The 15100-nt window shown below is 44.3% G+C and overlaps 1 protein-coding gene across 1 annotated transcript in view; it reads right to left on the reverse strand.

The window, feature by feature from the left end:
• Positions 1 to 15100, reverse strand: part of TDRD3 (tudor domain containing 3) — a gene marked incomplete at its 3' end in the record, with an annotated part of 60198 nt that overhangs the window by 1034 nt on the left and 44064 nt on the right. Inside the window, exons 9-11 of the mRNA XM_083362571.1 lie at positions 12796 to 12952; positions 10489 to 10614; positions 2089 to 2915 (exon numbers count right to left, since the gene is read on the reverse strand). Coding sequence (XP_083218697.1) covers positions 2089 to 2915; positions 10489 to 10614; positions 12796 to 12952 — 1110 coding nt within the window. The remainder of the gene's footprint in view (positions 1 to 2088; positions 2916 to 10488; positions 10615 to 12795; positions 12953 to 15100) is intronic.

Consider the following 15100-nt stretch of genomic DNA (forward strand, 5'->3'; position numbering starts at 1 on the left):
AAAAACTAAACAGAGAACCTGTGAGACCTTTCCCCCTGCAGTATCATACTGAAATGACTTGTTTGATTCAGGAGGGACATGAGTGCTTGGTATAAATAAATATATATCTAAGTGTAGCCCATATAGCAACCAATTCGCTTGGCTTAACGTAGGAGTCTAGCCAGGTTCAGTAATGAAGCATAAAATAAGGGGACAATTTTCTTTCTGTAAACAAGGCAAAACTCTTTGCAACCATGTACTATGTATTGGCTGGGCTCTTTAAAACTGATTACTGAAAATGGACATAATTCCCGATATAGCAGAATAACAGAGGTGGAAGGGACCTTGGAGGTTTTCTAGTCCAACCCCCTGCCCAAGCAAGAAACCGTATATCATTTCAGACAAATGACTGTCCAATCTCTTGTTAAAAACCGACAGTGTTGGCGCATCCCACAACTTTTGGATGCAAGATATCCACCGATTGTTCTCACTGTCAGGACGTTTCTCCTTAGTTCTAGGTTGCTTCTCTCCTTGATTAGTTTCCATCCGTTGCTTCTTGTCCTGCCTTCTGGTCTTCTTTTTGGCAACCCTTCAAATATTGGAACACTGCTATTGTATCATCCCTAGTCCTTCTTTCAACTGGATTAGGCATAACCAATTCCTGCAACTATTCTTCATAGATTTTAATCTCCAGTTCCCTAATCATCTTTGTGGCTCTTGGTTCTATCACTTTCTTATATAGCTTTGTTGTATATAAAGGTAAAGGTAAAGGTTCCCCCGCACATGCGTGCTAGTTGTTCCCGACTTTAGGGGCCGGTGCTCAACTCCGTTTCAAAGCCGAAGAGCCAGCGCTTGTCCGGGGACGTCTCCGTGGTAATGCGGCCGGCATGACTAGACGCCAAAGGCGCACGGAACGCTGTTACCTTCCCACTGTAGTGGTCCCTATTTTTCTACTTGCATTTTTACGTGCTTTCGAACTGCTAGGTTGGCAGAAGCTGGGACGAGTAACAGGCGCTAACTCTGATATGCAGCACTCGGGATTCGACCCGTCAAACTGCTGACCTTCTGATCGACAAGCTCAACATCCTAACCCACTGAGCTACCGCGTCCCTTCACTCTGTTGTATATGCTTCACCACAAAGATCCTTTGCCTTGTTTTTTAAGCTCAACCTATCCTTTGTCAAAAATAACAACAATTTAGGTCCAGCATGACAGAACAAAGAGGCATAACTGCAGCTGCCGTCGACACCTAGAAGAATCCCTTTTTCTGATCCGTTTCAATACTGAATCACTTTCTTAGAAGTACTGGAGCCCGTCCCACCAGTCACTGCTTGTTTAAAAAAAAACAAATTGACTAAAACATCCAATCTTTCTTAAGGTTTTATGTCAATCTCTTAAGAACACTGGGGACTGTAAAGCCTTGAGAAGGGAATCCCATTTTAGAGGCTCACTGTCTTTTTTGCGGGCCTATCATCAATCAACCCTGGAACTCAACAGCTTTTAAGAAAGATTGTCTGCAGCTAGGGTACCTTTGAACTATGGTGCTGGAGAAGACTCCTGCGAGTCCCCTGGACTGCAAGGTGATCAAACCGGTCAGTCCTAGAGCAGATCAACCCTGACTGCTCTTTAGAAGGCCAGATCCTGAAGCTAAAACTCAAATACTTTGGCCACCTAATGAGAAGGAAGGACTCACTGGAGAAGAGCCTAATGCTGGGAAAGATTGAGGGCAAGAGAAGAAGGGGACGACAGAGAAGGAGGTGGCTGGATGGAGTCACTGAAGCAGGAGGCGTGAGCTTAAATGAACTAAAGAAGATGGTAGAGGACAGCAAGGCCTGGAGGAACGTTGTCCATGGGGTCACGATGGGTCGGACACGACTTCGCAACTAACAGCAGCAACAAATATGAACTGGACAACTGAGAAGAACACTTCTACATACCGTGGCTTCAAAGAGCTGGTTTGTTTTTATAGGACAACAGAGGATATAAGGCATCTTTTGCTACAAAGCTAAGATCCCTTTTTCCCCCGACGCAACTTTATAACCTTACCAAAAAAAAAATGACAGCCACTTCGAACACGATGTTAGCTTTGGCTCGGGAACAAAAACATACCTTGTTGTCTTCCCAATAAAGGGCAAAACACTCGTCCCCCGCTTGCCAGCCTTTCCCGTATTCTCCCGAAACAGGGGGCTCAATGGTTTTTTCTGGCTTGATGGGCCCCGATCGTTTTTTGGGACCGGAGTCATAGTACATTTTGACATCGAAGGGCACGGCCATATGGGGAGGGGGCATTTTAATAGGTCCGACCCTCCTCCCTTTGGGGAAGTGTTCCACATCGCCATTTGGTACGGAACAGAAAGGATCAGTTCTAACTGGGTTCGGGTACTCTACAGCCACGCCGAACGGCGGCTCGTTTTTTAAGCCGGTGAAAGAATCGCTCGGGAGGATCAACGTTTTCCTATCGCAGAAATGGTCGGGGGGATGTATCTGACTTCTCGGCTTCTGACTGTTGCTGTCGGTCGGATCTTGGCTGACGGAGTTCTCTTTCATTTCGACCAGGGAGCCAATTTTCCCTGGCCGGTTTTGCACGGGCGTCTCCCTCCTCTTGAAATGAAGGTCCCCCGAATGACCAGCTGTGGGGTACCCAAAATCTTTCCGAGGGTATAGTCTGTCGCACTTATTTCTCTCCTCGGTCCACTGATCGGGGCCCAGGGAGTTCGGCCTTTCCAAAGGCCTGGTCCTGGAAAAGCCACTTCCCTCCGTGTTGTGCCTTGCGTTCTGACTATCTCGTTGAAAGCGAGGCGGCTTCTCGTTCCTCGGCAGCCGGAGTTCACTTCGAGGAACGTGTCTTGGATGGTTGTACGCTTTTATGCCATTCTGCTCGGCATTGGACACCCTCTGGGCTCCGTGCTGCTGCAAGGCCACCTGCACCTTGGGCTCTGCAAAAGAAGACACCACAACTTCTGACCCAACTAATTTTTTAAATTTATGTCACAAATAAACACTTGCCGAGTAAGTGCAATTATTCAACAAGAAGAGAAGGAAGACAAACAATGATCTCTGAACTGGGGCAAATCCTAAAGTTTATCAATGACTGAGATGTGGGAACTGAAGGGGAACTCATCAAATTTGCAGATGACACCAAACTGGCAGGAGTAGCCAAACACCCCAGAAGACAAACTCGGGATCCAAAAAGAACTTGACAAACTTGAACAATGGGCCCTATCCAACAAAATGAGTTTCAATGTGGAGAAAAGCAAAGTCCTACACTTAGGCAGGAAAAACCAAAGGCACAAATACAGATTTGGGCGAGACCTGGCTTAAAAACAGCAACTGTGAGAGGGACCTTGGAGTCCTAGTGGACGATCACTTGACCATGAGCCAACAAGTGTACAGCAGCTACCAAAAAACCTAATACAATCCTGGGTTGTATAAACAGAGAGATAGAATCAAGATCACGTGAAGTGTTAGTACCCCTTTATAAAACTCTAGGGAGGCCACAGCTGGAATACTGCAGCCAATTTTGATCACCGTATCACAAAAAAAGATGTTGAGAGTTTGGGGAAAAAAATCCAGAGAAGAGCAACTAAGATGATCCAAGGTCTGGAGACTAAAACATGAAGAACAGCTACAGTTTGGCTAGTCTGAAGAAAAGAAAGAACAGGATAGACATGGTAGCAGCCTTCCGGTATTTGAGGGGCTGCCACAAAGAAGAAGGGATCAAATTATTCTCCAAAGCACCAAAGGGCGGGACGAGAAACAACGGTTGGAAGCTGATCAAAGAGAGAAGCAACCTGGAATTAAGGAGAAACTTCCTGACAGTGAGGACAATCAACCAGTGAAACAGCTTACCCCCAGAAATCGTGGGCGCTCCATCACTGGAGATTTTTAAGAAGAGGCTAGACCACAGGTCTGCAACCCGCCGCTCCGGAGCCACATGCGGCTTTTTCAGCCGTCTCCTGTGGCTCCTGGTCCTCTGCCATGTGCAGTCCAAAAAAAACAAAAGTGGGACTAAAAAAGTTCAACCAATCAATTCAAATATGCAGGGTAGGTGCATATCTCACCTTGGCTCTACTCTTCAGTCAAACCCTGTTCTGCGCATGTGCGCATGTGAGTGCATATTTTTTGCGGCTCCCAGTTTTTCCTTTTGTGAGGATTAATCTTAATTTTAACTGGGGTTTTATTTATGCAGGGACAAATATAATTTTTTTTTAAATTTGTTTTTAACTTTTGTATCTTGGTTTTTTAATCACCCTGTAAACCGCCCTGAGTCCTTCGGGAAAGGGCGGTATATAAATGTGATAAAATAAATAAATAAAATAAAATCGGTTCCGAGTGGCTCTTTCACTGTTTGAGGTTGCTGACCCCTGGGCTAGACAGTCACTTGTCTGACTGGCTAGAGCAGAAGATACCTTTGAACCATGACAGGTGTACTGAAATGTATTTCTTTTCTTCCTGTTCTTCATTCCCTACTGCACGTTCTCCTTACTCCCTCGTAAGCCTGCCTGAAACACTTCCTTCTTCTCTTTCTCTGTAGACCTCTTTGCCTCCAAGTCGATTCCCTTTGCCTTCTCTCGTTATTTTCTAGCTCAGCTCTCTGAACCCGCCCATATCTCCTTCCGTCTCCCCCATTCTTCTTCTCCCTCTAGCCACAATTATTTATTTAATTTTATTTATTTATTTATTTATTTATTTATTTATTTATTTATTTGATTTGATTTGATTTGATTTGTATACAGCCCTTCTCCCTAAGGACTCAGGGCGGTGAACAGTGACATAAATAATAATCCTTGGTGGAGCAGTTGGCTAATGCCTCCTTAAGTAACACCAGCTGCCTGCAATTAGTGCAGGTTCGAGTCCCACCAGGCTCAAGGTTGACTCAGCCTTCCATCCTTCTGAGGTAGGTAAAATGAGGACCCAGATTGTTGGGGGCAATTAAGCTGACTTTGTAATAATGCCGCTTAGGGGGTGTATGAAAGCCCTAACAAGCAGGCATATACATAGAATGAAGGCTACTGCTAAGCTTGTAAGCCGCCCTGAGTCTTCGGAGAAGGGCGGGATATAAATGGAATTAAAATAAAATAAAAATAAAAATAGAACGTACAAATATAGATATTGAAAATAAATTAAACCCTAATTTAGCCCAAAGGTAGAAGATAGTTACCTTAAGATAATAATTACAAAAGAACTCATCAGACCAGACCGGATTGCTTAAACAGATGTGTTTTTAGGTCGCGTCGGAAGGAGCAAAGGTCGGGAGCCATCCGGAGCTCAACTGGTAACCCCACCTTAGTTCCTTCTCTCTCTTCTTTTTTTTTTCTTCTTCTATCTTTCGCAGGAAAAAAAATGGTTTCCTGCCAGTTCTTTTTTTTTCCCCCCTACTCATCTTAGCAAAACGCAGACTTGCTGTGCTTTCCCTGTTTCACCCAGTGAAGGGAGTTAATCGTTCAGCTGAACTCTACGAGAGGCTGGGGGGAGGGGAAAAAAAAATTGGCTCTAACTCAGCGTTTCCCAACCTTAGGAACTTGAAGATGCGTGGACTTCAACTCCCAGAATTCCCCAGCCAGCATAGCTGGCTGGGGAATTCTGGGAGTTGAAGTCCACGCATCTTCAAGTTCCTAAGGTTGGGAAACGCTGCTCTAACTATCACGTGCCTGCCAGGAAGTTAAAGAGCGAGAAGAAAACGGCGTGGCGAAACAGCTCTTCATTATGCCTGTCCAAACCTCCCACAGATTTCTTTCCAAGTGAAACCCACCGGATCAGGATCCTGTCAAGATCGAAACAGCAGTAGCCAGGGACGGAATAAGAGACAGGTAAAAAACGAATAGCAAAAAGAGGCAGAGCGCGGAATAAAATTAGCTCTGAACGTGACTCCTGAAGGGATTGGAGATTTAAGAAAGTGTCCAAAGGGTACAGCATACAGCATAGCCAGATGACCCTTTTCTTGGGTGAATACTTAGTCCCTGAGATGTATCACCCTCATAATTAGCTATCACCTATACCACTAATTAAAAGGGACACGGTGGCTCAGTGGGTTAGGACGCTGAGCTTGTCGATCAGAAGGTCCGCAGTTTGGCGGATCGAATCCCGAGTGCCGTGTAGCAGAGTGAGCGCCTGTTACTCGTCCCAGCTTCTGCCAACCTAGCAGAAGCTGGGACGAGTACACCACTAATTCTTTCATATTATTCATGGTAAAGGTAAAGGTTCCCCCGCACATGCGTGCTAGTCGTTTCCGACTCTAGGGGCCAGTGCTCATCTCCGTTTCAAAGCTGAAGAGCCAGCGCTTGTCCGAGGACGCCTCCGTGGTCATGTGGCCGGCATGACTAGACGCCAAAGGCGCACGGAATGCTGTTACCTTCCCACCGGAGTGGTCCCTATTTTTTTACTTGCATTTTTACGTGCTTTCGAACTGCTAGGTTGGCAGAAGCTGGGACGAATAACAGGTGCTCACTCTGTTACGCGGCACTCGGGATTCGACCCGCCAAACTGCCGACCATCTGATCGACAAGCTCAGCGTCCTAACCCACTGAGCCATCGAGTCTTGGGGAGATCCTTAAATGTGGCCTGGATAATCCGGAATGTGGCAGCATGGGTATTTGAATGAGTCTCCTTGAATGTCATTTTTTTAATCTCCTATTGAAAGAGTTTTACTAAGTTCAAGATGCTCACGGGGGGGGGGGGGTATAAAGCTTCATACAACTGAGACCCAAGTTACTATGTGATTGCTTAGTCTTATTACCAGTGATGGTAAACCTTTTGGAGACCGAGTGCCCAAACTGCAACCCAAACCCCACTTATGTATCGTTGGGTGCCGGGTGGGCATAGCCCATTGGGCGGGTGTGGCCAATTGGGTGGGCGTGGCCCATTGGTTGGGCATGGTAACGGCAGACTGGTTCAATCAATCAACTCCAACTTTGCGAGATCTTTTTTTTCCTGCAAGAAGTTGAAATTGATTGATTGATTGATTGAACCTTTCTTTTTTTTGCCCATGGCGGCGGAAGCCTAAAGCGAAAAGGTTTTATAAAACCCAGCTGAAGGCCTAGGACTGGGGCGACAGCGCGCGTGCCCGCAGAGAGGGCTCTGCCACCCATGCCATAGGTTCGCCACCACGGTCTTATACCATCAATACCTACAGGTCATACCTAGGCTGCAGCAATCCTAGGCTGCGTTAATAGAGGGACAGAATCAAGATCACGTGAAGTTCTAGTACCGCTTTACAAAGCCTTAGGAAGGCCACACTTGGAATACTGCATCCAGTTCTGGTCACCACCATATAAATAAAAAAAAAGATGTTGAGACTCTGGAAAGAGTGCAGAGAAGAGCAACAAGGGTGATTAGGAGACTGGAGGCTAAAACAAAACGAAGAACGGTTGCAGGAAGCGGACATGTCTAATCTAATGAAAAGACGGGCTAGGGGAGACATTATAGCAGTGTTCCAATATCTGAGGGGCTCCTACGAAGATGAGGGGGTCCAACTATTTTCCAAAGCGCCAGAAGGCAAGAGAAGAAACAATGGTTGGAAACTAGCCAAGGAAAAACTAAGGAGAAATTTCCTAACGGTGAGAGCGATCGATTTTTGGAATAGCTTGCTTTCAGAAGCTGTTGGCGCTCCATCACTGGAGGTTTTTAAGAAGAGACTGGACAACTATTTGTCTGAAATGGTATAGGGTCTCCTGCTTGAGCAGGGGGTCGGACTAGAAGACCTCCAAGGTCCCTTCCAACTCTTATTATTCTATGTACCAAACATCCTATTATCATGCTTGACTTCAATTTGGTTTTCTTCATGGATGGAGAAACCTATTGTGGAAGACACGATTGAAAGTAACTCCTGACTTCCATTACAATTTGATAGGGACAAAACAAAACATATATACAGCATTTATTCTGACTTCATAAAGCCACGATTTAGTTTCATGTTTTATATCCGACGTGCCTTGATTGACATTTGATTGTACTTTTCTAATTTGTCCAGCACCATTAAGGATGTGGGTGGCACGTACGTTTTCTAAATTAGTAAATTAAGGACAAAATAGCAGCCTTCTTCAGATAGAATGGTCAAAGTCTATGTATGGACACATGATATAGCCTCAGTTAAATAGCAGCAAGCTAAATTTGAGATAAAAATTAGATATGGGTACCCAAAACAGGGGCTGCTTTTTGCTAAAATCTATGGTTGCAAATTAAAAAAAAAACAGTACACAATACTAGATTATTAATTTATCTGGATCAAATTGCAACCTGCCACTGTCTTATTACTTTCATCCCAAAACTTGAAAGTGGGAGGAGTCATAAATCTCCTCTCCTTCAGTCACGTAGAAAACCAAAAGGATTACTTTTTCATTTGGGGATTAAAAAAAAGAGCTTTTATTATATAAAAGAGAAATGGAAGAAAATGGATTTGAAGATCTGTTTTTGCTAACTGGGCATCTCAAATCTTCCCATCAGAATTTTTTTTGTCTAAAGTTATCAAAATTATCAAGGTAATAATTAATTTTTATTCAAAGAGGAGACTTAGCAGAAGTTAAGAGAAGACGTCAGTAGTGGAGTAAAAAGAACAAAGAAGCATTTGTTGTAATTATGTTGGTGCAATTCTGATGTTCTTATCACGTTAGATAATTTGACTGACAATAACTTTGGCTTTTGAAAGCCGCCATCCATTAAATAAATTTCAATTGTGTTAATCATTCCAAACTAATGCATCCCTCCTAGTGGATTTCTAAGGCTTCCTTCAAAGGAAGAAAAATTGGTTTGGCATGATTATTTCAAGGTCACAAATTCACAGGCGGTGAAATGAATAAAATGACTGAATGACAGTTTAAAAGGAAAAGGCTTGTCAACTTGAAACTACCTAACTGAAGACAAAAGCTTTCATGTCTTGCAATTAAGGCAAATGCTAAAGCGTTTTCCAAGCCATTTTATTCTACTTTTTACCATAATGGCCAATGGACTCTCTGGCTATAGAGAGAGGAGGGGGGGGGAAATAAATGACAGGGCTTGCTTTAAAATGTCAAATTTCGTTTTGTTACAACTGTCCAGCAAAATTTTGCCTTCTGAGAATTTTCGGCTAAGGAATAATATAAGGGATTTTTTTTTAAAAAAAAAATCTGATCTAGTTCTAAAAAAACTATCACCTTCTAGAAGAATTAACCCATGATGCAATGCCCATTTAGGGGCTATTTTGGGTCAACCTCCCAGGGGGATACGTAAGTTTTCCAATGCTTTAAAAATTTCTGGGACAATTTAATTGGGTTATTAGTGGGTAGGGTGTAATTCACAACTTTGAGCAGTGTTGATTTTGCCAGCTATTCCTTTTTTTTTTTTAGGTAAAAATTCTGAGTGCTTTTTTAGCACCGTTCTCGTTAATACTCTTTGCCATATAAATTTCATAAATAAATAAATAAGCGAAGGGGCAGAAAACATACAACAGAAAGAGAATATACAACACTAAAGCCCCTACTTGTATAAAGGTCATTTTGCCCTTCTAGTTAATAATTACTTTTATGTTCCCTTTTCTTGATATCTATACGGTGCTATCTTCTTTACTTGGGACGCGGTGGCTCAGTGGGTTAGGATGCTGAGCTTGTTGATCAGAAGGTCGGCAGTTTGGCGGGTCGAATCCCGAGCGCCATGTAACAGAGTGAGCGCCTGTTACTCGTCCCAGCTTCTGCCAAACTAGCAGTTCAAAAGCACGTAAAAATGCAAGTAGAAAAATAGGGACCACTCCGGTGGGAAGGTAACAGCGTTCCGTGCGCCTTTGGCATCTAGTCATGCCAGCCACATGACCACGGAGACATCCTCGGACAAGCAATGGCTCTTCGGCTTTGAAATGGAGATGAGCACCGGCCCCTAGATTCGGAAACGACTAGCACGCATGTGCGGGGGAACCATTACATTTACCTTTATCTTCTTTACTGGTTTTGACATATCAATTTAAACAGGTACTTTTTCGGGAATTCTCTCTCAACTGGTTTACAGGGAACCCTTCAAAGATCAGCTGCTTGGGGAAAAAAAATATGCACTCACTTTCCCTAGCAACAAAGGAAGTAAAATTTCTGCCTTCGTTTGTTCCTTCCCTTCTCCTCCTTCCTATGGATTGCAAATATTTGATTTTATGTTTGTGGTGTAATTATTATTATTATTTTTCCCTTTAATGGCCCTGTAACCTCTTGCATCGGGGACGGCGTCAGGGGAGACAGAACAGAGCTGGAGCGTTTACTGGCCGGACGCCCTTCCTGACGCCTAGGTGGAGTCTGCAGCAGACTATAACTCATTGTGCCCAGAGAGAGATGTATCTGCCGCTACCTAGGACCAAATTTACAGCTTCTTGATTGTGAGGCGAGGTCTCTACCTTTAGGCTACCGTGCTGCTCTGTGGTGTGAGTGAATATTTGCGCTAAATACAAGGCCGTCTTCTTTAATGAGCTTTGATTTTTCATTAAAAGAGCGGCAACCCACGTGCAATTTTGCACAAGCAGATTTTCACGAAAGGCGAAAGCAGACATCTCCTGCTTACCTTCCACCGTGAGAGTCCCCATTTTCGACTCGAGAAAGTCAAACAACGTGCTCGGAGCAGATGGCCTGGCGTTTCCCAGTTCTTCCTCATCTTCCGGTCTTACTCGGCCTCTCCCCTTTCCTTTTCCTAAAGATAAGCCACACAGCCTAGTTAGACAGGAGAAAAGAAACCGAGTCTATGTTGTAAAGCATTTAAAATCATTATTCTACATTTCCTTAAGAAATACAGTTAAGTCCTGGTTCAGTCAGGGCTCTGGCAACCTTGACAACCTTTAAGACTTGTGGACTTCAGCTCCCATGCTGACTGAGGAATTCTGGGAGCTGAAGTCCACAAGTCTTAAAGGTTGTCAAGGTTGCAGACCCCTGATCTAGGTCATTAAAGTACACCACAAAACCAAGTACAGAGCCCCTTTAAATCTGAAATTCTACTTCGGGTCAATGGAAAACAGCATTTTAGACGGAAATAGTATTTTAAATGGAAAAAGAGTGAGAATGCAATATTGCCGGCTAACTCTGCCCACAGCCAGGAGTTCAATCCTGACCGCCTCAAGATTTACTCAGCTTTCCGTCTTTTCCAAGTCAGTAAAATAAGAAGCCAGATTGTTTTTTTGTTTTTTTTAAGGGGGGGGGGGAATAAGCTGACATTTGTAAACTGTTCAGAAAGTGCTGTGAAGAATGAGCAACCCATGATGCAAAGTCCATTTATGGGCCATTTTGTGACAACGTCCCAGGGGCTATACAAGTTTCCCAGTGCTTTAAATATTTCTGGGACAATTGAATTATTAATGGATAGAATGACATTCACAATTTTGAACACTGTTGGTTTCACCAGCTGCCAAAATACTGTTTGTTCTTTGGTAATGCTCTTGAGTGCTTTTTAGCACTGTTCTCATTAACACTCTTTTGTGCCGAAAACGTGCAATAGAAAAGGGCCTGCTTGTATAAAGGTCATTTTGCTCTTCTAGTCAATAATGACTTCTAGTTGACTTCTACTTGACTTCTAGTTAATAATAATAATGAAAAAGTTCACCTTTCCTGATATTTATCCTTACTGGTTTTGACATATCAATAATATTCTTCAGCATTCTCTCCTACTGGTTAATAGGGAACACTTCAACGGTCAAGCAGATGTTTGGATATGCAATCAAAGTTGACTCAGCTTTCCATCTTTCCAAAGTCAGTAAAAATAAGAAGCCAGATTGTTGGGGGCAATAAAGCTGACATTTGCTCGGGGAGAGCTGTGAAGCACTACGGAGCGGTGCATAAGTCTGTTATTTATTAGAAGAACAGCTACATATATCTGGCCCTAACTCTGTGACTTCTAACGCAAACTTGTTAGTGATGACGTTTTATGCAAAGGATTTATTTAAGATAGCAAAAGCTTTGGAGCCCACCATTTCAAGTATCAAAATTTCAGATTTAATTTAAGCTCTTTAATTATGTGGACCTCTTGCTCTCGGCAATCTCTTCCAAATTTTTCAATCTGCAGGCCAGTCCATGCCTACTTCTTTCGTATTTTCTATCTTTCCCCCGTGTCTAATAGAGTTCCTCTTTCCAAATCTCATCTCCTTTCCTTGTTTTACTTTATTTTCTTTGGAAGTATTTTCTTCCCATAGGAAATTCAACCAGGACGTGAACCTACCACCAGTGCTAATTTGCAAAACGGCAATGAAAATGTTGCCTTAGAAGACCCTTTAAAAAGTGTGGAAATTTTGCTCCCTTCCTTCCCATCTTTGTCAATTTTACATCCATTTTTAATGTTAACATGAATTCTTTTTAATGTTTTACTTGGTTTTCATGGATTGTTAGCTATCTTAGAATCACCTCTGGGCAATCTGGGCGGCATATAAATTCCATAAACAAATAAATAAGTACAGGTGAGACTCCTCGCCTTACAACCGCAATCGAGCCCAAATTTTCCGTTGCTAAGTGAAACGCTTCTTAAGTGAGCTTTGCCCCAGTTTACGACCTTCGGTTAAGCGAATCCCTGCACTCCTTCAGCTAGTCACATGGCCGTTAAGTGAATCTGGAATTTTTCCCCCGTGGATTTTGCTTGCCGGGAGGCTGCAACCGTCCTACGTCCATGCCAGTTGCCGAGCCTCTGAATTTTGATCACGTGACCCTGGGGAGACCGCAACAGTCATAAGCCTGAAAAAATGTTTCGGTGCCGTTGTAACTTCAGCCACTACACAAACTGCAGTTAAGTCGAGGACTACCTGCGAGCAAATAAATCTGTGCTCCAAAAAAAAAAAAAATGCAATCCTACAGAAATCCTTTTTTTCTGGAGGACAGATGAATGAAACTGTACCTCTAGCGGCTGGCCCTTGAGTAGTCGTTTGTTTATTGCTGTTGAGGAGGAAATTTAATGAAGCTTCAAGGTTGTTGCTGTTATCCATAAGTGCCTGTCGTGCGGACTCTTTGCTAAAGCCCATTTCTGTTATGTGTTTGAGAGCCTTTTCATCCACCTACAAGAGGAGAGAGCAAAAAGTCAACTCCAAGAGGAAACAAACAGAACTCTTTTTAGTTTTAAAATACAAATAAACTTTTTTTTTTTTTTTTGAAAAAACTGAACTTAGTTCAGTGTGATTGTTTGGTGTTTTTTTTCCTGAATAGCATCCATTTGGTTGGTGGTTTTTGTTTATATGTAAGTCTCTGCTGTGCATTTTTTTGCTAGAACTTTATGACCCGTCTTTACACCCCAAACCCCATTTATGTCTTCTGCTGTCACCAGTTTTCCTTGTTTACTAATTCCCTCCTCTGGAATAAGATGCTGGAGCAGAAAAGCATAAGAGAAAGAGTCCAAAATAACGGCGTAACCTTCATAAGAAAACAAGGTAATCCCACCTTTCATTTCCTAGCCCATGAACTTTTTTTTTTTAGCTAAAGCCCCTACATTCGGGGTCGGTTCTCTCGCCTCTCCTGTTCAACATCTACATGAAACCGCTGGGTGAGATCATTCGTGGTTTTGGAGTTGGGTATCATCAATATGCCGATGATACCCAACTTTTCTTTTCGACCCCAAACCACCCCAGTGATGCCCTCGCTGTGATGTCCCGTTGCCTGGAGGCGGTTCGGGTCTGGATGGGGAGGAACAGACTTCAACTCAACCCTGACAAGACTGAGTGGCTGTACATTCCGGCATCCCGGGACATTCAAAATGTTCCATCTCTTTCTATGGGGGGTGAGCTCTTACCCCCCGTGGATAGGGCTCGCAACTTGGGAGTCCTCCTAGATTCACGGCTTCCCCTGGAAGATCATATAGTGGCCGTGACTAGGGGGCTTTCGCCCAGGTTCGCCTGGTGCGCCAGTTGCGGCCCTATCTGGACCGGGATGCCCTGTGTACGGTCACTCATGCGCTCGTGACCTCTCGCCTTGACTACTGTAATGCTCTCTACATGGGGCTTCCCTTGAAGACCACTCGGAGGCTCCAACTGGTACAGAATGCGGCCGCGAGAGTTGTCTTGGGAGTTTCCCGGTACTCCCATGTTACACCTTTGCTCCGCGAGCTGCATTGGCTGCCAGTTGTCTTCCGGGTGAGGTTCAAGGTCTTGGTTATGATCTTTAAGTCCTTACATGGCATGGGTCCGGGTTACCTCAGGGACCACCTGCTGCCGGCGTCAACTCCCCTCCGCCCTGTGCGTTCCCACAGAGAGGGCCTCCTCAGGGTGCCTCCGGTCAGGGAATGCCGACTGGTGGCCCCCAGGGGGAGGGCCTTCTCTGTGGGCGCTCCGGCATTATGGAATCAACTGCCGGTGGAGCTCCGGATGTCATCAGACCTCCGAACCTTCCGTCGCGGCCTGAAGACCCACTTATTTGAATTAGCTGGTCTGGCCTGATGGGGGAATATGGGTTTTTAAATCGTTGTTCTTAATATTGTACTATTGTTTTTTAACTGGGCATTGGTTTAATCTTTTTTAACTTTTGTATTGTTATTTATATATGCCCTGTGAACCGCCCTGAGTCCCTAGGGAGAAGGGCGGTATACAAATTAAATAAAACCTAAACCTAAACATTCTTAAAATATCAGAAGTCCACAAGATGTCAGGACCTTGTTTTGTTTTTAAATGTCCGCTTGTGTTCTGTACCAGCCTGCTACCGGCCCTGCAGAAAAGGCAGGGACAACCCCTTTTACAAGAAGGCAAGAGGCTGGAACTAAGCCTGCCAAATTTATGGACACAAAAGCAAACAGAACAAGACACGAACCACGAAACAGGAGCTATTCAAGCGGTTGCCTTCAGCAAACCAGCCCTCCCACGCATTCCCCTTTTATACAGTTCAGGGCGTGGCTTCTCTCTGCCTCCTTCCGAGGTGCCCCATTGCCTTCCTCTGTTTACTCCTGACTGACTGCCTCCTGCGTTGGGCGTTCTTGAACAGGGCCAGCTGTGGGTCATCTTCATCCACGCTGTCAGGCTCACACAGCTGGGTCTGCGTCATGACCAGGTGGGAGGGGCCTGGCTGAGGGCTCTCATCAGCAAGCTCTCCAGCCCCCTCAGCAACCTCTCCAACACCCCCCTCCTCCTCTGAATCATCCGACCCAAATGCCGAACCCACAGGCTGACCCTGAATCACAACAGCTTGAAGGCACACTAAGAAATGTGGTGCTTATTTAGTTC

Source organism: Vipera ursinii (genome assembly GCF_947247035.1).
Source record: "Vipera ursinii genome assembly, chromosome: 4".
Lineage (NCBI taxonomy): Eukaryota > Metazoa > Chordata > Lepidosauria > Squamata > Viperidae > Vipera > Vipera ursinii.